This window comes from Ischnura elegans, chromosome 4 (assembly GCF_921293095.1).
Source record: "Ischnura elegans chromosome 4, ioIscEleg1.1, whole genome shotgun sequence".
Taxonomy (NCBI): domain Eukaryota; kingdom Metazoa; phylum Arthropoda; class Insecta; order Odonata; family Coenagrionidae; genus Ischnura; species Ischnura elegans.
Window position 1 is genome coordinate 100,304,402 of NC_060249.1, and position 26,692 is coordinate 100,331,093.

The 26,692-nt window shown below is 36.5% G+C and overlaps 1 protein-coding gene across 1 annotated transcript in view; it reads right to left on the minus strand.

Annotated features, from left to right (window-relative positions):
- Window positions 1-26,692, minus strand: part of LOC124157836 (non-symbiotic hemoglobin 1-like) — a 484,660-nt gene that overhangs the window by 419,464 nt on the left and 38,504 nt on the right. The window contains exon 2 of the mRNA XM_046532871.1: window positions 65-153. Coding sequence (XP_046388827.1) covers window positions 65-153 — 89 coding nt within the window. The remainder of the gene's footprint in view (window positions 1-64; window positions 154-26,692) is intronic.

Here is a 26,692-nt window from a genome sequence, read left to right on the forward strand (position 1 = left end):
ATTTATCATTTAGATTTCATGAGTATTGGCTTCGTGATATCCATAAGTATAAGTAAGTACTCACCAACTAGAGATCGCCGGCATAATTATTATAGGGTGGATTCTGCGTTTGATGGGATAACCATTCCATTTCCGATATGAGGCCGTTTCCATCTGAAAATAAAAATGAAATTTTAGTCAAAATTTTATACACGAGTTTATCTTAATTTTGAAATTATATCTTATCTATCGGAGGAAGCCGTTGTTCCTCAACAGAGGCAAGTAGTGTATCATAAAAAAAGAAAACTTTGTAGTTCGGCCGTGTTTTATGCTAATGTAAAGATAAAATCTCATAACCCCACAGAAAAACGGGGCTCAAAGCGTAAAAATAATAATCTTTGCCAGTTAAAACATTTCTCATCAAACCATTCTTGCTCCTGTCTTCTGTATAAAAACACCGCAACAGTAAAGGGTTTTTCCACCTTCAATAGTTATTTTTCTGGACCCAAGACCTCTGCGAAAAACCGATTGAAAGATTGTCACCTTTGAGTGTTAAAAATACTTTCGTCATTTGTAGCTGTCAAATAAAACGAATTGTGAATAACTTTGTCAATTTTAGTCATCGCGTAAGTTCACAATCACTTTGCCAAGCCTAACATAGAAAATCCTTTCTCTTGTCTCGCACCGGCAAAAAAATTGTAACGAAAATTACATTTTTACATTGGTAACATCTATTTATTAAAGCATATTGGACTGCAGACTCTACAAGTTCAAGTCCTTAGAGAATCAGTTCTAATCGGGAAAATGCACTTACTATGGTCGGCAAGGATATTATCCTGAGGTTCTCAAGTTGGGCAGCATAATGTTTTTAATATTAAACATGAATGGAAATTGACTGCAAAAATTAGTATGGCATCACTATGCTTTTAAACGTCGCTGTATTGTACGCGGAGGTAACAGCAGAGAAACGCAATACAAGTCAATAATGAGCAATTAGTTTTGACAGACAATTTTATTTCTATTTGCCCTCCCATTTACACAATAGCGAACTGCCTCTACCCGTTTCGCAATTGAATCGTGGGGAACAAATATAATGAATATTTGCGTGAGAAACTTGATCCATGGACTGAATAATATACAAAGAAAGGCTGCGCGGTTCGTCAAAAACTGTTACGGCCGTACTGACAGCGTTACCCAGATGTTAAGTGAATTAGGCTGGGGGCCGCTGGAGACTTGGAAGCTGCGCACTAGACTTAGATTGTTTGAACAATCGAGAATGGATAAATTTAAGAGCGACACGGAGAATATAATATTATCGTATTTCCCCCGATCCATAAAGGACTTCAATAAATGCTATTCGCAATTTCGTATTTCCTTTTTATGTGTAAACGGCTAGTGTCCTAACATCCCCTGCCACACGCCTTTTAGGAGGCTTGTGGGATAATATGTAGATGTAGATGAATCAATGGATTTTTAATTTAGGAAATAGGGGGCTGCATAATCGTTCATACGCTTAATGGTCAACGATTTCCAAAGCCGCTGTGTTTCCGTTGGCATCTGTACAAGTGAACTGAACACGCCCGCTGTAACGTCGGCAAAACTGGCATCTACGAAATGGACGATCGAGGACCGAGCATTATTATGTTGCAACATAAATTATAGTTAACTGAAATGTGTTTAAAGTGCGTATGAGATAAGAGAGATCTCACTCTCATCATCACATATGATTGAATCAGTTCTTCCTTACCACCTTGAATGCCCTCCTAATCTTCAACAACCTTATCTGTTGACAAAGATGATAAATGCAAATAGACATCATTTCCATTCAGCGTCAAGTTTTTCACCTAAAATTGTTTTCCAATGTGAGAAAATATGATCTTAGAAATAGTAAAAGGGATGACATGAACGCTATTATTGCTTTCTAAGGAATATGCATTTGATTGTTTCATTTAGATATTCAAAAGTTTGCCTTTCTGCTAACTGAAATAGAATACAAGTTCTCTAGCGTAAAACAACAAAACATAATAGGATTATCGTGAAATAACTCCAAAAACAGACCAAATAGATGTTGCAGGAAAAAGAAAATGGTAACTTGAGCTGACATATTTGATAATTTTTCTGTTTAAAACAATTTGCATTTCATATTACTCATAATCCAGTGGTACGGTAATCCAACCCTCTTAACCCGTAAAATAGGCAGAGACACCGAGCCAGCGACCATCTCCGACAGCGAGATTAAGTTTTGGAGCGAAGGAGATATGGAGATGAGGGGATAAACGAGGAAACCCAGTAGAGGGCACTTGTGCGTTGAACCGGATCGGGGGCAGTTGGCTCGGGTTATGCGGGTCATTTTCGGAACAGGGTAAGCGGGATACCTCGGCCACATCTGTCCTTTCTCCTCCTCTATCCCTGCAGTGCTTATATATATTCCTCTCTCACTATCTCTCTGTCCTCTTCTTTATTCCCCTTTACCCTCATCCAATAACCATGCCCACAAAATGGCTTCTACTCCTTTGTCACTCCACGACCAAACGAGCCACGACAATGGCCAACCCCTTCCAGCTAGCTTTCTCCAGTGCCTGATTCGAGAGTAGCCTCATTTTCGTCAAGAATTGTAGTACGTTCGGAGCTCCGAGTTCCCTCCAACCTTTCACGAGAAAGAAATTTGGGGCAGGTGGCAAATAGTATAATCCAACAATGCATAGAGCCTTCCTTCCAAGCGCCGCAAATAAAAAAAGGATGAGCCCTTGCGAAAATTTTCTGTGTCAGGGATTATCTCGCCTGGGATCTCTCGGAAGCGCCAACGAGATGAATTGTTGAATATCTGAACGCATGAGCGGGTCCCGACGGCATTCCGCTATTTCCGGCCACCGCCGCGCCGCCCCTTGCCCGGTCCTTCTTCCTGAGATGCGAATAAAATGGAGAAAATTCCATCCCTCCGAAACAAGATTTCAACAGTTCTAGGGGAGAAAAATCACAGTGTAGCTGATGTCCCAAGATGAAAAAAAATTTCCACCTATTTACATTCTCATATCAGTATCTTTCCACGACATTCATACCCAATTTCCCATGTATAAGAGACATTTTTTTTCTCCAAACATGCATGAATTCGTGGAATTTAAAAAGCTACCAATGTGCGCATTAACTTGCTGAAGTAAAAATGACCAAAATTAAGACACAAAGAATGCATGAGAAAATAATATTTCAGTTGTAGCAGGACACGGAGATCAATAGTCAACGACGCCTTCGAACAATAATTACAAAGCATACTTCCATTCAAAAACACAAAAGGAATATATTTACGGCCAAAATTAATGATAATTACAAATATGGAAACCGTTACTGGGAAAAAGATAATACTATGTAAATTAATATGAAATAATTTTTAATCTTAAAAGTCAACTAATTTTAAAACTGCATTCAGGATATGGTAATTTTTTATTGAAAATCAAAACCTTTCATATGAAAAAGCCGTAGTCTAGAATATAGTTTAATTGCATATTTTTCTCTATCACAAAATTATTTTTGAATAATAAAAAAGAATACATCTCCTACGAAACCTTAAGTCACACAACTTCCTTCATTTTTTTTAATGCTAATATCATTTACAACAACAACCTTGATAGCGACAACTCTGAATATTACCTTCACAATTTTTTCCTCTGCTACCACCAATGTTGTCAACATTGAAATAAATTTCATAACTCACTTCTTTCTACATATCTATAACACGCGCATAAGCGTAGATATTGCCTTGACAAAAAATTATTATACTGAATTTAGGGACCACCATTATGATTAAATGGGGTGTTTTGTTAAGCTGTTATCATCAGAGATCAACAATATGTTTTTCTGTTTTGTCAAGACCTCATTACACCTCAATAAAATTCAAAATAACTGATCATCCGTACCACTTGCACGTTAAATTTGAGGGATAAATATGGCTACCAACATACTTCGAAGATTTCAGAATTTTCATAGGTCAGGTCGGCTTCGCGTTGGAGTTTCATCGCGGAGAGCTGACAGTTTGATATGACGTTCAATCTAGTTCCACCCTGTAAATGGACCCAAGGATCAACGACCTAAGACCACGGATGGGAGCTCCATTTTCCGATCGCAACCCGTTTTCACATGCTCACGCTATTTGAGGTCACCAGTTTCGGTAATTATCGCCGCTGGCAACAAGCCGACGCAAAAAAAAATGAGAACATTCTATACTTACGAAAAGAGAAGTGCTATCAAAATTTTGGTTAATTTTATCTTCAAGCGCAAATTTAATTTTTTGTTTCGCTTGGCATCGATCTTTTTGAAGGCTGAGAGAACACAACCACCTCTTACGATGAGGGACTGTATTATCATCCAATATCGTAAAATATGAAATTCTAAAGCCAAATTTTTTTATTCATTCCATTTAATGAAGATCAAAGGCAGGGACTGGATTCGAGAGGAGGTGCATGCGACGCCATTCCAAATAGTATCCCATTCCCTGAAGTAACCAAGTCGGCCTCCCTCCAATGCTCGCTATTAACCGCTTTCCCCTCAATCTTCCAAAAACCAATCAAAATGCTGATATCGCGCTCAAGATCAAAGGAGTGCACACATCATTTTTTCCACATATTTCCATAAGCGCTATCGCTATTACTAAAAGCTTACCAAAACGCTAACACTCAATCAAAAGCGATCTCATGAAATGTAAAAGATACCGAATACCAGTAAAACGCTAAGTTAAGGTTGTACTTAAAGGTTGCGATATGGGAGAGAAGCGACGAAAGATGCTCCCAAATGATAACAATACGCTATGAAACATTATTGGTATAGTTATGTTAGTGTATTGATAATTGAGCGCTGGGATACCAACGCTCATATTCAATAATAAATGAAAAATACATCAATATTTCCATTTTATTATCCTGATATGCTCGGATAGTATTCGTATGCAACAGAAGCAGCATATTTCCAGTCGTAAACGCTCATCGGCTTCCTCGTGGATTTAGGCCCAATCCAGACACAGTTATTTATTACGAAGAAGAGAATTATTTCACGTAAAAATTTATGTACCAGACAACGTTTAGTTCTTCAACAAATTATAATCCAACATTTTCCAAGGCAATGTGCACCCGTCATTTAGTGCTGACTAGATCATACCATATGGAGAAGAACTTAGTATGATGTTTACCAGTTACTTACAGACTCAAAATACCCCTTTATTAATAAATATGTAGTATTCATTAAATGTTCAATATACACATAGTTTAATACAGATATATGAGTAAAATCTCAAATTCCCATGCAAAAAAGTTCGCGTAAGACAAAAATTGATAAATTGATAACCAAAATCTGATGTCCGGAATTAGTAGAACTTAACTACGCTTTAATACTTTGTAAATTATGCAATGTATTTATTTTTTATCATGCATATTATTATTATACAACTGCATTTATTGGTCCATTGCATTTATTGGTCTCAGTCAATGTAGGTACACATAATATTGCCGTATTCATAGATAATGCACGAGATTCTCACCAAATAAAATTAATCTCTCGTATTGTCGCAAAAAAATAACTTTGAATTCGATTACTCCGATATGTAAAACGAAACTTGCAGATATTGTTTTTTAGCGCTGTTGCTTGTGGTTATACCACTCTTTCTTGTGACTCAACCATTCAGTTAGGTACATTATTCTGTAACTTTTATCATTTATTAGTGTCTTGCAGAGGTAATAACTATTTCTCCTTGCGAATCTTTGGCATTGGAATCCATACAATGGAGACGGGCAAGGGAAAACACTAAAAGGGATCGTTTTCGCTTCAATGTTTTTGGTAATGCTTATTTTTATAATACGGGAAAGCATGGAACCAGACTGATTAATGATTGCAGGAAGAACATTCGGGTTATTGGAATTAATATTCAGCTGTGTACTACAGTTATTGTGCGAGTGAGGTGACTATTCGGTAATACTGACCGAGTTATCGCACGCCAAAGTGAAAAGCGTGACAGGTAGCTCTCAAAAGGTCAGCAAACATTCATTGAAAGTGGCCATAAGATAAATATCAGAGACACCTGAACAAACGCAGTAGCCGTATTCCTTTATTTCAACCGAAAATGCCCTACTGGGATGGGGCACCATTACCTTCCTGTTACTCATTGTGTGCATAAACTAACTGAATCAGTGATTCTTTATCGTAACGTTGCAACTGGCGATCTTCAAGCTCGTAATTGTATTATTTTCATACAAGGTTATCATTCCTATATGCCTGACTTCCGCTGTTAACTTTTTAAAACATTTTCATGTAGACTTTTTAATTTATGCATATATTCATAAAATAAAAATTCTACATAATATACACAATATATGCATCATCCATCATTTTTCATAGTCTTAAAAAGTATACTATTTCATTAGCCATTTATAATTTGAAACATTGAAGAGCATTCAACCCCTTATTCAAGATATGCGACGTGAATCTCCACTAAATATCACCCGATGGTGTTTATCTTTTACCTAATTTTATAGTTCACTTGCATAGTAAGCATCCTTCTTGAACGCTACGGAAAATATTTTTCTATTACCAATTAAATCATTTATTATTATATATCATGATTAATATTGCTCACCTTTCTCCGTCTATTGCGTTTCTATTTGGAATAAATACTTTTCATTATGAGCATTTAGAATTTTTTTTTATTTCTAGTCATCTGTGCTCGCACGATTGTCAAAGAAATTACAACAGTAAAATTTATATATTAGCAGCGTGAAATACGACAATTCCCTACCATTAGCAACACTATTTCCTCGCCATTGAACAAGAACCGTAATCCACATATGCTAATTCGTTCATTTCATTTATACTATGATAACGTAGAGCGGTGTGAATGCTTAGAAATACATCCAATTTTTTTCAAATCACTTGAATCAATTCGTCGAGATAACGGTATTCCTCCATATCGAAAGGTCCAAAGTAATACTTTAAACCATGAGACTTGCAGCATGACATGCTTTCTTTTTCTTCCTAGGTCATTTCACCTCGAAAGTTCTTTGACTCCCATTTGACTCATAATAAATAAATAAATTTGATTGAAATTTTGATTCATAATAATTAATAGCTTGATAATTCTACGAGATTTTTTCCATTAAAAGTTTTAAGGAGATAAGATCCTGAATTAATATCTCTGAGTCATAAAAATGTCACCAGCATACACAATCGCCTTGTGTTCCGTAAGACCATAGCTCGCGAACAGTAATTTCTATTTGGTTGAAAAATAATGGAGACGAATAGTGTAATGGTGAGGGCTCCAACAGATTCGCAGAAAAAAGTTTTCTGCTGAAAATTATAGTAGTACAAGAACTTCTCGGGGGTGAACGTACTTCGGTGAACGCACAACACCACGGCTGAGATGAATAAAATTTGTAATCCATTTTCAACCTTTTTTGTCGAGGCGTTTGAATGTTTATATGCGTGGTTCTTTGTGAGACGGAGGGCTAGCGATTGGCACGCCCCTTTCGGAAGCGAATGAACTTCCCTCCTCCTCGTAGGTAAGGGCAGAGTAAGCAAACAACATAGAGGAGGGCGCTTGCTTCCGTAAAATACGGGCGGGGCTTCGTTGGACGATGAGACGCTTTTCCAATACCTGTTCCACCTCCCAATATAAAATCCTCAGCAGGACCCCTCCTACGGTTTTTTTCAAGGGTCTCTTGATTGAAATACATCGCCCGTGCCCAATATTATATTCTTTGATATTGATCTTCAAGAGAAGAAATGCTCCATTTTTTCAAGATAAGATATGCACATTCGCAGAATATCGTCAATAAAAATGACATTTCTCAAGGCGAAACTCTTACAAAGTTTTTTGAAAATCAGACATTCACTTTACCTAACAATAAATCTAAATTTGTAGAAGTTACTTGGTTTAGGAACGTATCTAACGAGATAATTACACTACGACTTTCAAGAAGTACAACCAAATGCGCTCCTATTCCATCGTATTTTGAGTTTCATGTTAAGTTACCCTTCGAAATTATTATACCCTACATTTCCCAATCTATCTCCTTTACCCAATGGACTTATGCTGCATTTTCTAAATAAATTCCAATAGTTCTCCTTCTCAAACGGTGAAAAACATTACCATTATCGATTCGCTCTTTACCATACACAATTCCTGTAGCGATATATTCATTCCCTTCGCACATTAAACACCCATTATCACTCGTTAATGCGTAAGCTATCAATAGATATTTATAGCAAAGGACAGTGAAAATTCGAATTTATCATTACTTTTAAACATCTTGTGCTGCTACAGTTAATTATCCATTCATGATTTCCGTGATTTTTTGTGATTTCATTGAAGCAAGTTTTCATAAATTTTACCGGGAACCTTAAGTTATGTTATAATTCAATACATAGCCACATACTCACAATATTGTATTGGCTGTTTCTAATTTCGTTTGATACCAAAAAAATATAACGATATTGCGCTCTAAAATTTCGTAATTCGCAAATGCTGGAGTATATGATCAATTCAACTACGAAGAGCCCATAATATTCTTTCAAGAGTTTATCATAATATTCAAACACTTAACATATGCATGGTATCCTATTACAGATGCGTAATGCCTTGAATTAGGCCTACTTTAATAAACGTAAGGGAGATTAAAACAAGCAATAATCGTAAAAGCCATAACGTTTTAACCTCGGAATTTTTAATAACCATGAGATATTATAACAATAAAATTCTCTGAGTGCCAGTGTTGAATTACACAACAACGCTTGATCCATATGTATGTGCATTCCAAGAACGTGCATTCATTGCTGTTAAGTATTAAGTGATACGACAAAGATCCCACACAAGGTACTCCCCAAAATAATAATAGTATCATATAAATTAGCCTAATGCTATTGAGAATTGAGCACTACGCAACAATCACAGAATACGTATATCAACTCATTGAATTGAATTATTCGTACTTGCAACTGCATTGTGTTATTCGTAAATGCGCAGACAATATTCGTACGCAACAAAAGTACGGCATAACCAATTTATAAACACATGCAGAGCGTGGAGCAGATGAACCATCATTGAAAACATTCGGCAGACAACCGAGGCTGAGAAACGCAAAAATCTCCCTATTTTATCCACACGTAGTAACAATATAGGTAACACGAGAAGACAGAACCGCGTCAGAGATTATCGAAAATGGATGGATGCACTCGATAACGTACGATGTTTTCTGTTGGAGGGAAACGCTCGGGACCGTGGGAGTTTCCGAAATATAACGGTAATATATAACTGAATACAATTACAATTTCACATTTAGATGATTCATTTTCCTTTGTCCTGATTCTCATCAATATAGCTATAAAATTGTGAAATTATTACCTATTACTGTGATAATCAGGGTTTTTTATTTTTTATATCGGTAGAGTATTCTTGAATACTTTCAAACGAAACAAATAAAACCTTTTATTTTTCGAGAAAATTAAATAAAAGTCATATATGACTCATTACTTTAATGAATGCAAAGCATAAATATTAAGCAAGATAATATCTCTTAAATTGTTGTGTTATTTGACGAACTTATTGTTGGGGAATGAGGAAAATAATTCCAAATAGATCAGAGCAACAAAAAACTTAAATGCAAAGAAATGAATTCATAATGTTGTGATTCATAAGACGATATAAAAATACGAAAATATTTTGAACCAAAAGCGAATTGCTAACGAAGCATTCCGCTATGCAGGTAGTAGAACCAAATAAAGTACAGCTGGAGTCGATTCTATACAGATATACTCCTGCGGTAGAGCTCTCTAAGTTTCCTCTTCATAAAAAAACATGACTTTCCTTTCTCAGAAAAAGGAAACGCTATCTTAAGAAAGTATCGTAAAAACAAATGTTGATGTCTAGTAGTGCAAAAACTTCACCAAAATCTATTCCCCCACCTCTGAAATCCTCCTTCAATGACGGAAGGCGGTAAAGAAGAGCAGCGTCAAAGAGCAAAAGGGGACAAAAGAGGACGGAGAAATATTTGAATAGAGCTAAAAGAGGAGGAAAAGCAATCCAAGCCCAGCAGTGGGCTTAGTTTCACAGATTACTCCGACCTCCTCGTTTTACTGCGTCTCGCCCATCGTTGGGGTTGGAATGCTGGAGGAAGAGATACCTTCGCCGTTCATTGATCGGGGTATTTGGCCTCGCTATGCCCTCTCCATTGAATCCTAATCTTTCCTTTTTTGGAGAAAAAAATAACCGCAGAGAAAGGAATATTGATAAAAAAAAGCACATCCGGCGAAAGGAGAAAAATCGAGACTGAAAGTAAGATGAATTTATGTGGTAGCAAGGGTCAGTTTTTTCTCCCGAGTTCCCAAGAAGGAATTCATTTGTATAAAAAATATACTCCTCCTGATTCTGAATAGAAATATATGACTTTTTATGAGGAAAATAGGATACCCCATACGCGGTAACGTCGGAGGAAACGATAACGAATGAGCACCAGAGAAAATATTTGGGAAAAATATAATCGAGTAAAAACCTAACCTCAGCATAAGCACGTAAATTTGGACACCAAATTAAAATGTATGAAAAAACAGAAAAGGATTACCAGTTTTGAAGGAAACTATTTCAATGAGATTTCCACCTCAAATATAATTAAAATCGGTATATTCGCCAATAAAATGACGTTATTGGATGGATTAACGCTCGAATAAGGTTCCATTACTTTAAAAAATCCTGCAATGGCCACATATATTCTTTTACATAAAATAGTTCGATCGATCTACTCCGAGACGCATCATTTACTGCTTATTGCATAATACTGGCCTCTCAAAGCTAAAGAATCGTTTTATTTTAATGCTGTATTTATTTCACCACGTAGACAGCTGTTTTCAATCTACTCCAGTTGATGGAATATGTTCCAAACTTAATCTTACTTTTTACAGATTATTTTACGACTAAATTTTTAATATTTTAAAATCTCTCAAATTCATCCAAATTACCTCCTACCATCAAAGTTCATACAACATTCCATCGTACCTCATTTAGGATATTCCCTCAATATCAAGCCCCAACGGGTTCGGCTACAGGTCCATTTTCGGACGACGAGGATGTAACGGATATATATTTGTTGTATCAAGGGTAAGGGTATGAAAGTGATGTTAGAGAATGTGAAGTTAATGATGATAGAGGTTGAGAAAGTGCTCAGTGAATATAAATATTTGGTAAATACAAAAGGCGACCATAACGGCATAGCTATTAACAGCCGCAGTAGTGGTATAAACTATAAAAACTCATAAAAGTCACATCTTCCGATGAAATTGTCCTTTAGTCCTTGTAGTGCAGTTTTTTTTTCTTGCCACGTTAATGTATAGCGTATGAGACTCCTCCTCACTGGTCGCTCCGTAGGCGCGTACAACAGCTGAACCAGTAAACCAATGCTCACCTCAGTAATATCTATCTTAAAGTTTAATTTTTAACATACGCATAGAATATGTAACCCCTGATTTCTGGCACAGTTACGCAATCCTCAACAAGAGATATTTTTTCTCAATTTTTCCTCATATTTTCATTCTGAATTGGTTTTAACTGCAAGGTAAGTCACATCATGGGGTATTTCCACCGTCACAGCAACACCCAATATTAGCTTTTTCCGTATTTCCTAAATATATCACTCTTCATCTTTATGCAAACTTTTTCATGCACAAGTCACATTAAGACTCCGTATGACTGGCTATATTTCATGCGATCATACACTTGCTCCATAAGTTAATCGTGGTATACTATTCAAGCCGTTGAAACTTAATATTTCCTTTTGAGATCACCGAATTAACATTATTTCGTCCAATGCAACAATCTTCTGAATTGCTCGTTATATTCCTAATTTATCTTTTCCCGAAACCAATTCCTACCGAATATGGTACAAAAATCATCTGAAAAACATGCTAGCTGAAAACCATAGGGAAATTAAAAGTTTAAAATTAAATTCCAGTAGATGTGTATAAATATCAGGTATGTCAAAAAAAATGAACGCAATAGAAGATGGAAACATTAGTCATTACGTGTTACATGAGAAGTTCCAAACCTATTAGAAAAAGTGATCTGTGAATTGATTTGCTATGAGTAATATATATGAGGGTATTGGACCATTTCCAGAAGAGCTAAAAACAAAAACTGCGACATAATCGAATTAAAAAAATTTCCGTGTCAGCGTAGAGAGTGGTTATCCTGTTGCGGCTTTTGTTTGGCGGAGAAGCGATCCAAGGCTCTAAAGAGGTGCCTGCCACAGATAGCAGATTCACGAGATAAGCGCTCTCGTCTCAAAATGGCAGACGAAGGGGATCACGTGCTTGCGATCGCGGAAACGTTATAGCCCTTGTTCCTCTTGCCTCGCTCGCTATCAAGATACAAATAATACTCGCTAAAACTTACGTCATCGGAGATAATTTTGTGTCCAAGCTAATAAGTACGTGCAAAAATGTATTTCCTAGCACGAATCATCTATAAACAATATAATTACACTATGTGTCCTTGCAAAGCACAGTGTGGACAATAGACATAGTTATGAATTTGACAATGTTAAAGTAGTTTAAAAACTTATTATTTGATGAAACTATTCGCTACTCTAAAAACAAAAATTACAGTAATAAAATATCAGACATTGAAAACCTTAGTATATTTTAATTTGTTTTAATGAATCCAAATTGATGGTAGCTACGATATTGTACTAGCTTAGTAACAATTGGTAAACTAATTTGTGCAAATAAGGTATGTCAAAATTCTTTTCAGATCTTCTTTTTCATTTGTGTATAGTTGAATTCTTTGTCTATTTATTTTAATATTAAAAAAAACATTTTCACGCTTTCATGCATTAATATATTTTAACTAATGATTAATAGCCCTGAAGAAGATATAAGAAATATATCGAAACGTCGGCAAACAATTTTGCATATAAGTTACTGTGCATATAGGTATACAACAAACTCAACCCATTTAGAATAGTATGTAATAGTAATTCAAAGCATAGAGAGGGAAATTCCGTAAACAAGATTAATTCATTTTAGAGATTTTTTTCATGCAGCTTTACAAAAGATTGAGCCGAAAAATATGAGAGTGTAATTTTAACATACTCTATCCTTATCTAATAAAGGGGGCATAATATCATGGGATGGTAAATGGAAGATCGCATCTTTATTTTATTCCAGCGGGAACAAAATAGCGATCAGAATTTAGGCAACTTTTATTAATACCTTCCTATGGTATGAAATAAATACCAAACCTTTCCATGCGTAATTTCTAATAAGTCGATACTAATAAATACACATGCCGGTCAGACGAGGGAATGAAATATGTTTATTTATGGATACACGTCTTTAATTTTTATCTTCAGGCTGTAATTTTATGTGCAGCTTAAAATACGGATCGACTATTCTACAATAATGAACGAATATTAAAACTATAGGCAAATAGAAAATTAACCATGCAAAAAAATGTGGCCCTTTTACACAAATGAAGTTACTTATCTGTTGATGGAAAATTCAACACAGCATTTAAACCTGATTTTTTTGCGCATTGTATTTTCGTTAAATCCTTGAAATTGAGCAGGTTTTATGGCACATGGACATATTTGCGTTATGTCATATAAATAGATTTCTCTTTGAAAAGACTTTTTGTACACCTGACTCATTATTTGACTATTGTTATAGTCGTAGAAAACAAAAATTCGAACTCACTTGTTGTAGTATAGGACTAAAGTAACGTATTACTATACCTCGTCCTTAAAGGAATACTAAGTTCAAGTTATTTCAACTTACACCTCTAGAATTGATTTAAATCTCTAGTTACAATAATTTTTGACGGTTTAGTATTGTTGACCTTAAGAAATACATTCCCTGCCATAATCCTTACTAAAGGTTGTGTATTTTCCGATTCCTGTGACATCTCTTTAACTAGTTGCGAAGTATTTCGCGAGAGGTCGGCATATTAGTCAATAACTTCGTGAAATATTGAGATGAAATGGCGACTGAAATGTATTCGCTAGAAATATTATATGTTGAGTCGTAATAAAAGATTTACACAAATATTTATGCATTTACTATAGCATATGTTAAAAATAACAAAATAAACCCGTGATCATGCCGACTAATCTATTTTTTACATTAAAATCTATCTGTGCTAGTTAAAATTCATTTCTAACTTGACAGAAAGTATAAAATCCATAAATCTAGATGATCTCAGGTTTTCCCGGCGTATCAGTTGCAGAAAGGTTTCTCGGGTTTTCCACCGGTTGATATCGTCCATGTCTCCCGACGTTTCGATCCGCGACTTGCTGATCATCCTCAGGGGATCTTCCGAAATGGCTAAAGATTTCCGGCTAAAGATCCCCTGAGGATGATCAGCAAGTCGCGGATCGAAACGTCGGGAGACATGGACGATATCAACCGGTGGAAAACCCGAGAAACCTTTCTGCATAAATCTAGATATTTTCGAGTGGATCAATTTCATCATCCTGAGTGGGAGAAGTATAAAGATGAACGTGCGCCACGAATTTTTCCTTTTGCGAAAATATAAAATGACTTTTCCACGAAGATTGCTTGATTTACCACAAATACCAGAACTTCTTACGAAACTACGAAAATTCCTGTCACTGCTTTACTTATAACCACGTAAACAATAAAAAGTTATGGTACATTTTCACACGATTTATTCAAGACGACTGGTTTCGTCGCAGAGGCGGCATCATCAGGTACAGAAATCGTAATTTTTACAGTTATTTTGTCGCTGTTTATCTGGTTGCTATTACGCGTTGGTAGGGGAGGGTTGCGTTGGGGTTGGAGCGTTACTCAGCTTCAGGGGAATTTCTAAGAGTGGGGAAAGTTGACAAAAATATTCTAATTTGCTAAAATTCCATTCTTGATGTGCTTCCAAATCTCCAACTTCTCCAAGCAGTCCATCCAGAAATAATAATAATAATAGTCCAGTAATTGCAACCAGTTAAACAACAACAAAATAACTGTAAAACTAACGATTTCTGTACCTGATGATGTCGCCTCTGCGACGAAACAGGTCGTCTTGAATAAATCGTGTGAAAAATTACGATAACTTTTTATTGTTTACAATGGATTTCCACAAAGCTAAGCCTGAAACTATCGAGTTTTATAACCACGTCTTGAAATCGCCAAGACACTTTGTCGCGAATAATTTTCCGTTACTAGCACAAAGGGTAAAAAAATTCAAAGTTTCCTTTCCGTCTCCTAAAATCACAACACAAGATTCTTGCGGTCACCACTGCAGCATTTCCGACACCATGCGCTCCCTCACCGACACAAGAGAACATCATCCACGTTGGAGTTACAATCGATAATAATCCGGCACTGTCGGCTTGAATGCGAGTGTTGGAGATTCCCCAACTCACGCGCTTCCATTCCAGAAATCCGATGGCGTGGATTGGATGTAAGCCCTCCGCGGAAAATGTGAAGAATCCTCCTAGCAGCATCTGCACCCTCAGATATGTGAACCAATCTTCGCGGTGCCGGATAATGATCGCGGGTGCTGCGACTCAGCGTTTCAGAGGCAAGAAAATACAGTGGTACAGGACCTCAAACTCCTAGGACTGCAACCCATCCCATTAGGAGTACAGCGTCATCAGCGACACGCCATAGCATCAATTGATTCAATTGTGCGAGAATAGCCAGCTTAAAGCCTTGGAGCGAGATTGCCATACGATTTCTTTAATATTTCGATATTCGCTACTAGTTTCAAGGGGTAAATATCTTCATCAGAAACTTCCATATATTTAGTCCTAGTGAGCAAATAAATCATATATATTTAAGTATGTTTTAACATTTTCCCGCAGAATAGAATAAACGTTTCTACTAAACTTCGTGTAGATTTTCACTTTTCAATTAATCGCGAAAATTAGATATCGTCATTTAAAAATCTAAAAGCCTGAAATACGTACTCCAGGAGTAAATTTAGACAATAAAAAATAATAGGAAACCATCTTGTTGAAAACATAAAAATTTTATTTCAATATTATAATATTACATTTCACGGTCCTATAACTCCAATTCACAGCAATAATTGAAGCGTTGACATGGGAAAGGTAGTAAGTCAGCAAAAATTGAAATTTCGTTTCTTCATGAAGGTGAAATATCAATGGCATGGACAGGGTAGAAATTCAGTTGGTACAATATATCAGTTACTACGATTGAAGAAGTTTGTACGCTCATTAAAGCTTTCCAATGTTGGCAAACGTCTTTCTTTCGTCTCCAGTAAAATTCACAAGTAGTGACTTACTATCATTCCCATATCAACGCTTTAATTTATACACAAACATAGTACCGAGCACAAATTATTTCAAAATAATCCTTCAAAAAGTGTCCCAAACGCGCAAGACAAAGAGGCTAGGGAAAGGTTGCCAAAAATCCCACCGATTTCAGAAAGAAAAAAATGAATTAACTCAAAAATAAGTGATGCAATATAAGTTTTCAATGCTGCTTAATATGAGGAGGAATGTCTTCTTCTGTCACAATGTTTGGGGACAATGAAATCCAAGTTGAACACATGTATAAGAATTGAAGTTCAAACCTCTGCAAACGGTGCGATTTAGGTAAACGGTTTCCACAATCTCACCATTGGAGGCCAAATTTGGGAGATGATGTTTCAACAACAATGACAGTCAGGGAGGCGAGTTATTTAAGGTTATTTTTAGATTTGTTAGAGCAAACATATGCATTAAAATGCTCGAAACTGAAAAAGAAACAAAAAAAGTTAATTAAGTCGTATCTTTGACATTAATAACAGATGTACTTTTTCTGCCTGATAAAAAATCTGATTTGAAACAAAAGTTAGAAGTCTTTTGTAGAAGTGTTTATTCTTAAGAATACTCTTTTCAGAGCAGCTTTTTTAAGACTTTTTACATAGCACAGGTGTAGAGAGACGTATTGCGATTTTGGGAGCGACCGCCATTTTATATTAAACCATTTCCACTGCATAAACACGTGATCATACCACGCTGTAAATATCGCTAAACAAAACACACTAGACTTAAAAAATATGACATGTTGCTAAAATTATGTAAATATAACTTATTTGCTTTCAATATTCTGGTGAAAAGACGAAAAAAATAGCAGAAAAGAGACTTCTTTTCTTAATACCTACGCACCTGACTTGTCACTACACCGGTGGCCACAATTGAAGTGTGGTGAGCTTGGTGTTGCAGGAAGTTCCAAATGCACCCATTAGATTGCATTTTTATATAATAAATTGGTTTTCAGCATAACGGTGCTATTTGGGAAGTGGTGCGAATTAGGCAATTTCCCCTATGTAAGAAACAGAATGAAACCTATTCCTTCGCCCTAAAAAAAATAAACGCCTATAAAAACTAAAAATCTATTTCAATGCAAACGTTTCCAAATATACGAAAAAAAAAGTGCGCAGGATACTCATTAAGGTGGCCTATTTGGTTTTATTTCCACCAAAATTTTTCCGATAGCATCAAAAAACGGTGCTTCAAGATTGCATTGAAAACCTACGTTGCATTCTGATAATACTTTATTATCCTGCATAAAAAATCATCTTCGGAAATAGTTACGCAATCATATTTCGAAATATTCACATAAAACGTTTGAGAAATCTTTTAATCGTGCTTCCCAACAATGCGCATAGAATAAGGATCGGAATATCTTATATCTAACATGCTTCCGAGTTACAGATTTCGAAAATAGTGTTTTGGTGCGATTGCACTAAATGTAATTCTTGCACATAGAATATGCATACTGCATTCCACATGCCTTGCCATCGTTGAAGAAATGGGCAAGATAAACATTTCCCGTGAGAACAGATTTAACGGACACTGTTCAAACTCCAAACCTATTATATAATTGGCACGGTTAATGGAAATAGATCACGAAGTTTTAGATTTATACATGATGTGATTAATACAGCTCAAAGTATCACATAATATGTATCATATATATTACACCAATAAGAAATATCCGTCACCAAAACGCATAGGTTTTATCTTAAATTGAAATTCTCATGCTTAAAAATCAGTTATTTATCGACTTTAATGTAATAATTTAGGAAAACAAAATATTCCGTCAATACTTACCTTGCTTGAAAGATGAAGCGAGCACTCCAAGCAACTAAAGCATACCGAACATTCAATTATTCCTTCCGAAGCATTATTGGTTCCATTTGGTAGTATGCACGCGTAAATATTTTTGCTAAATAAGTATTTAATACTGTCAATATAATATTGTGATAAGGAGTAAAACACGTGTTCAAGGACGCATTTTAATACTAATGCATCGTTGCCATTTCACTTCCACATCTTCTTCTTTACTCTAGCTAATCCATTTACATCATTCTTCTTCCGACCAAAGCATCCCTGCATGACACAAGGCTCCATCTCCGAAATATTATGTCTCTCATCTCCTTTCCACCTGTATCTCATTCAGACATAGTCCTCCCACACAGTCATTTATAACTCCCCGTCAGAACGATATGAAAATTTCCATCCCCTTTACACTGTGTGCTAGCTCGAAATCATCTCGCAATAGTTCATTTTTCTCCCATAAGTACAAGAGTGGGTAGGGCTCATAACCACCGAACATATTTCGTGTTTCAATATGGATTTAAGTCTCGTGTCGCACGGTGCACCTGCCACCTCCCTCTCCAGCCATGCAACTCGCTTCAATTCTCCACACTGTTTCAACCCTCGGGCATGCTCTCCGCCCTATCCATAACAAAGTGAGGCATTTGAACTTTGAACCCGCAACCCGTGTATTCGCCTTCAGGGGCTCAGCCCCTCGGTTTCCCTTTGTGGCCCCCGTATGCCGCGACCATTTTTTTAAGAGTTGGTCGCAATACGTCCCAACTACAAAGGTAGCTCTCCTCGGTTCACAAATGCTTTCACTTTCGATAGCATTTTCCTATCTTGAGGTTTTGAGGTGAGTTTCCAGGTCCTGAGTGGCTTTGCAATATTTGGTGAAACATGCGGAACACGCGGAAAACGTTGTGATAAAATATTGTGAATATGAGTGGGCAAATGGTGATAACTTGTCAACAAGTTCAAGTCCATTTCCTTTCTTATCGAATACAAACATAAATGATGTAACCATTTCCCGTGAATATTGAGGCCAATTAAGAATTTGAAGTAAAATCAATGATAAATAAACGCTGATTTTACTTTTTGGAAAGTTATAAAAACATTATACAAGAGGAAAACTCATAGTGTTGAAAGGATTAGAAATAGCAACGCACATTAATTAGAAAACACATTGAAATCTCAATAAACTTGCTAAGTAACATCAGTTTAAAGATTTGAAAAAAATAGAAACTTGAAAATTATAAATTTATCAAAATGCACATTGGTGCTTAACCATTCAACTTCTAAAACTAAATATGACACTTCCTACGAGATAACACTTAGAAATTGGTACATTCTCACTCAGGATAATTTGGAAGAACTCGCAGAAGTATGTCTTTTAATTCTTACCTGGCTCAAATCTCCCTGCGAGTAAACAATTTGATTCCTTGAGACATGAAAATGTAAGGGAACTAAAGTGATACTTTCTCGATAGCTCCAAGGCACTCCGCGACCTCTCACGAGCTCTCTCTTCGCCTAGCGCTCGAGCAGAACATTGACAGAGGAGTGACAGAGGAAAGAGGAGCATGGAACAGCAACTGGAATCCCTCCCTCAACTCTCTTGTGATCCTCCTCCGAAACTTCCTTTCCTCACGGGACTCTCAATTCGTTTGTTGCCCGGGGCTCCACGAAGGGAGTGGCCAACTCCGCACTCACGTGATATTCAGCCATCGTCATCAAGGGACCCTGAATGTCGCTCACTGCTCAATTTTATCTGAACATTCCATTTCTGTTCCATCGAATTTATGAGGAAATGCTCGCGTGTGGGAAAAAAATGTAATCTCCCGATAGATAGGTGCGTAGAATGGATGAGGATTTAAACACTTAAGCATTATCTATGACGGCTCAGTCCGTATTTCATAAATATACGATACACTTCCTTCCGTAGAAATATTTTCGATTGACCCTATTTTTAATATCCAAGCATTTACATGTAGAAATCGGAATTGAGCTTTCAATGGAAATACATGTTGCCAAAATTAGGAAGAGGAATAATATGACGCTTTTTTAAAGAGCTCCAGCAATTGACTGAAATAACATGAGTTGCGTTTCTCAATTTTACCTTTAAAAGTAAAAAAGCTGAATCGTATGGTAATAGAAGACTTTTATGATTTATGAAAAACGCAGAAGCTGAGTAACGTGTGATTGCTCACCAAAAATTCAGGTATGGTACTTCCATGGAAACGATGCAAATCACACTACTGCATAAAAATTCACCTTTCATTCAAGCGTAATTTGGAGTATGAGCGCTTCACTATGAACTTTAAACCGAATCCAAAGTTTCACTGGTAGACGGGACAAGAGGAGCAAAATGTGCTAAAGACAAGGGATGACTTTCACATCGACGGTAGTTGCAACCCATTAGTGTAATAAAAAATTTGAGCACGTGCGCAAAATATTTAACTCAATGACCGCGATCGACCCTATAAATATTCTCATAAAAATGAAGATTTTTCTTGTCCGATAATCGAAGGGAACAAATCGAACCCGTAAAATTTGCATTCCTGGCTAAAAATTATCAGAGATATTTTAACGACGAGGTTATTTCGGCGAATTTTTAAAAAAATAAAATCAAATGAGTGATGAGCTTTAAATTATTGGCAAATGTGTCAGATTCATCGTCCAAAAAATCGGAGAAGAACTTTTAAAAGGTGCAACGCTCACTAAAAATTATCATAAATACCTGTGCAATGCAGTGGATGCAATGTTCTCCGGTATCTTTTGAAGCCAATATATTCAATTACCAAAATTTCATACCGAATCAAGGTGGTTGGGGACAAGTCAAAAATTCACCAAACATCGACCCCCATCTCTTTGAAATATCCGATTATGCTCATTTTTCAAGATGCTTATTATACGTTCAAACTATTATTTTAGGGTTACATGCATATTATTCACGCCCACAAGTCAGTATAGAGCAGAGCACAATGAAGCGTAGAAAAAAATAGTCGATATTCCTTTGAGCAGATACCAATGATTTAGCTCATAGTAATACGAAAAATATAATATGCGATGAAGATTAAACGTAAGGCAGCAGAAGTGAAAAATTCGCTCACAGTAATAGTACACATGAGAATTAACTCAAAGATTGGTTCAATGGATGACGCTTCTTCTAGCCCATTTTTGTCTGCAGTTGAAGTTCTGGGTAGAAACAAGACAACGCTCCTCGATGCTCCTCGGAGACCAATGGAGAAAATAATCGAGGATTGTACTGTTTTGAAGGCCAATCATGCTGGAGCTGTTAATGTTTGGGTTGCTGATATCATTGGTAGTCTTTTTGGATTTAAGTTTACCTTTGCTGTTGGTAATGATCATAATGTCCAAGGTTCTTATTGGCTTACCATTTGCTTCGCAAGGATACCTAACAATGTTACCATGAATATCGGTGGCTTGGAGAGTTTTCCTGCATCTGATGTATTTTGTTATAAAACAATTAAAATGAATAATTATCAATCATATCAGAAGGAGCATTGTACTACTGTCTCTTCGAATGTATTAACATCGAAGAGGTGTATGAGATTTAAACCTGAAGATCGTTTAATTGTATTTTGTAAAAGTAATTTGACTCCAGACACTACTTCCATTGGTGTATTTGGTGATGTACAATTTTATGTTAAAGGTTAGTAAATAGTTTATTACATTATCATGCGTGTTTGTGTTGTCGTTTGTTCCTTTTACTGCGCCACCCACATTAATCTTTAAGGCTCATAAATTCGCATATGTGAGCATATAAGTGAGCCTTTGAAATATTATAATTCTCTCATATTGGTGTCACCGGGATTCGAGCCCCTTTGTGAGTAAACCGTTATTCAAAACCTGGATACAGTTCAAATGAAATATTTCAACTCACACGTAAGAATATGACGAAGCTTCATATATTATTCCTGGTGAACTTAGCATAGTGCAGCACGCCGCGAATAATTAGTATTTTTGCGAAATAAAATACAGTACAGTTGCGGGGCTTAAATTAATTAAAGTAAAAATAATCAATTGATGAACGTATCAATTACAGCGAAGTACAACGGAACTGGTGATTATCTTTGTTAGGTAAGTCACCGCCCCTCACACTACAAATAAATAGATTAATTTGCAGGACTCTCATTTTTCAACGCTTCCGCAATATCCATAAATTTTAACTAAAAACTAAGTGTCAACTGCGCTGCATGATTACTGCCGTCAATCAATTACTTATCCTTCAAAGAGTCCAAACGACATTACGCAAAGCGAAGCAAAATGATATCTTCGCGTCGGCTACACTCTTAGCAATTTCATTTCGCCCACTTCCTCACTTTACCCAAACTCTTCGGCCGAGTCTTCCCTGACACTCTTTCTCTTTAGAGGTCCTACTTTTTATCCGATCGACTCCATGCGCCAGCCTCCTATGCTGGCGACACTCTTATCGTACCTTCCAGAATTAAGTTATGTCCTCCTCCTACCCACCACTCTTCCATTTGCACCGCCTCCCGATCTTCCCTTTTACCACTTCATCATCCGTCCTTTCGCGTCGCGCTCGCTAAGTCTTGACGCACCTGCACCAATTTTCATTGCCGCACTTCTCAACGGTGGAGGTAAAAATTTCTTCCGCCCCATTCTCACTCGACCTACGGAATTTCCAGTAATTTCTCACGGTCCCGAGAATTTTTTCGGATATAATATTTCTATCCCTTCTTTTTCCAGATTATGAAGATGGTCATGAAAAACGATCCCAATTTTGCCACCCACTTGAGTTTCGCCTGCGGTAGCATAGCTCACTAGATATTAGAATTTTCGAGAAAAAAATGAACGCTTCATCACAAAGGAATGGTGGATGAGCGCTTTAAGGCATAAGTGAAGGAGAGAGATGATATTTTCTCGTGGGTAACACAAGTCTTAGGAACGTGTATAGTTGAATAAAAAACCGGGTATTGAGCATAACTCCAAGAAAATGCAAGCGTTACGTTAAAATCTTTAACAAGAAATCTGAAGGTTTTTTCAAATCAAATCGAAGCACGGGGTAAACACAAAGTTAATATTCAATAGAGATATGAATTTAGCAACCCAACCAAATATTACTTACGACTTATTAACATCCTGAGTTTAGTACCACATAGGAAATATTACCTAAAGCCTCTCTCTAAAAATGATACAAGTAAAACATGAGAGAAATATATTAAAATGATCGGCGAAAAGATCCAAATCTCCTTCAAAGCTAGTGGATTCATTCAAACAGGGAAAACTATTTTAGTGCACACGAAAAGCTAAAAATCCCTAAAACCAAGTCCCTTTACAGGTGAGGTAAGAGGAAATATAGCATCTATGTTGAGTCTGAACCCATACAAGGGAATTTCCAGAAATGGATGAAGGAAAAAGATTTTTCAGGAAAGAAAATAAGGGGCATCATGGGTTTCCCGAATGATCGTTCATACAGAAGTTAGATGTCTTTTACTGTCTTTGATTCGTGATATTCATATCACAAGGAAAAGGTACACCACTTAACAGAAACAGGGTAAATTATTCTACATTACAGTGACTTTACGTGAACGAAAACGATAGTAACGGTTAAAATTTTCTCACAATCGCGAAACAAAGAATATAATGCTGGATCGTATAATTTCCGGCTCTGAAATAGTTTTCTCAAAAGCTAGAAGCCTTTTTCAAATTAACTATGAGCAACTTAAGTTTACCATATAAACTCCATCATCAGGCTCTCCCCTTCTTTATTTTTTTGTGAACACCATTATAGCACCTTCTATCATAAGCTACTACTTCCATTTGCCAGACCCCCTCAATATGTATTTTAAACGGTCCAAAAACATTTTAAACGCAAGAAAACTCCGCAAAGCTGTTAATCCCGCGACTTTGGAGAACGCCCCCGGCGAGATTAGATTCAACCGAACGGATTTCTTCACAGCTTCACGGACTCTGGAAAGAGCGGTCCAAAGGTTTAGGGAAATCCAGAGGAGAGCTGAAAAGGAGGAGGGAGGGTAGTAGAAAGAGAACAGCCACCAACTTGGTAACCGGCCATTATTCCCAGCCTTGCCTCCCGCGCATCGAATACCTGCGTCACGAGATCATTTCCTGCTTTGATCGGAGGCCGCCAGCTATTCTTAGTCTGTTATCCCCAGAGCAGCCGAACAAGCCATCCTCTTCTACGAAGCTGGCCCCAACGAAGGCCTCTCATGCAACCATTCTCCACAACAGCAGCGGCATCAGCGAATCCACAAAGATCGCATGCCGAGTGGGCGTGTCCGGTATCCACAAACAAGAGTCTCGAGGGAGATAGCTCGCTTCTTCTTCTTTGCAGGTGGCGCACGGTGATCGTCTATACGAACCCACTTGCAGAGATGGGTATTCGTCTACATGCTCTATACCTCTTTTAAGGTTCGGCTACGTAAGCGAAACGTAAAACCACAACTTCGTGAAAGGGGATAACTTGTTGGGAGGGACATTTCCGATTCAAGTATGTACTTCAAATACCACTCGATTTAACGAGAGAACCACGGAAGCAGTGAAAAATCTGGGAAGGTGATAGTACAAATATTCAAATGAGGAAAAATCAGTTTCCTTGACCTAAATTCGAAATAAATCCGAACCGATCAATTTCGATTCAAATTATTTTGTCCCCTGAATTGGTTTTAATACTTGGCTTGATTATTATGTAAACTGCGTCGACTCTTCCAAAAACTATTAGGCCTGTTAAAAGAAGTTTATATTAATGATCATGCCTATTTAGGGCAAATATGATCCATCATAAAGGAGAGAAAATTGAAGTAAAAGCTATATAATGGCTTACTTAGAGCCAGGACCACCAGCTAATAGCGTCTAATTATGGATTGGCATGAAGAATGTGACCATAAATATAAACACCATGATATTCCAGTCTGTTTTCCATGCGAGATGATGTTTAATGATACTAAACAAAAGCACAAAGTATGCCTTACACTTAGTACAACAAATAATAATTTCTTCCCTTGCGTATAAGCAAGTATTATATAAGTAATGTATTATTTCTTTTCAACATCATTTCTTTCTATAATTTTAAGACAATATCCAAGGAGAAAAATCATATTTTCAAACTATAACTGGAGTATGGGAGAAAGTAGCTAACTTCATTTAAAAAAATAATTTAATATACTACCTCACTTATCAATAAGTAAATTACGGTGTCTCGTCTAACTGTAAAGAAAGATATCAAACGTCTTTCACGACTATTTTTCAATTTGCAGAGGAGATTTCTTTCGTAAAAAGTTATTGGAGAGTGGATTTAACATTAACATTTTAGAGAAGTTATAAAAAGTAATCACTTTAGCGATTATTGAGTTTTAAATACCCAGTATTGAAAGAACGGATTATTAAAAAAAACTTTGGAGTATGTCTGTGACCTGTTTTTCTTGAGGCACAAATTACGCTATGGAACAAGCAGGAAGGCGGAGAAATTATCGAAAGACAGGGTGAACCTTGAACCTTCAACCCACAAGTTAGTAGTAAGAGCTGAATATTCTTTGGAAGTAAAGAGAGTATCTCAGTAATCTTCTACAACTGTATATATATAAAAGAAAGTCGAAAATCGTGTTAGTTAGAACACTTATAACTCGAGAACGGCTGCACCGATTTCAATGAGATTTGGTTCTTTGGATTCGTCTCAGGCGGGGTTAACATATAGGCCATTAAAAAAAGGATAATTTCACAAAATAAAATTCATCTCTTTCCTATGGACATGCTTTTAGGAGTTATAGTAACACAACAATTGATAAGTCGGTCAAAACTACAAATTAAATAATTTGTTTGGTTTTTACCACTTTAATAACTGCATTTTGTAACAATATAACATTTTAATTACTAAATATATTCAAAATATTAATTAAATTGAAATTACATTTTTTAAATTTCATTCGAGCTGATTGTAAGCCCAGCCGTAGCCCAGCTCGAGTTGACACTTCACTACCGTGTTTGTAAACAAATCTCCAAGCAATTGTTGACAAACGGTAATGTCCGTGTTCCTGTCAAGGAATCGAGTAGTTTTAACTCATTTCCTTGGAATGATTGCAAATTAGTTTCAGTGAGCTCATCAACAAAGAGTTCCAGAATATGATTGATCACCAAAAGAATCAAAGATGGTTGATTTAGCGAGCAAGAACGAAGATGTGGATGACTAAAACGAGGTAAATTCAAATAGTTCGTACTCTGCATGGATTCGAATCTTTTAAATGTGTAACAAACGAAGACGAAATCACCAACTATCTATCTGAATATTTTAAGTCCTTGGACGTACCTGGCTTACCAAGGCACGATTTACAGAAAAATGTAGTTTCTGTGCTCATGATCTTTCGAAGCCTAAACCAACCATAACTATCCAACGGAACGTGTTTGATCATTAAAAAAATTGGTGATGAATGTGATTCACGCAATTTTACTCAAAGGAAAATTCAAAGGTTAGGAAGTCCTCATTCCGTAGATTCCATGATCTCAACTCATATGCCCTTTATGAGATTAAACGTATTCAATTTACAATTCGTGTTGCATTCGTGATAACGATTAAAAAATTGCATGGTCATTCTTTCAGTTTTTGTGTTGTTTGTGCTCATGCGCTAATGAAA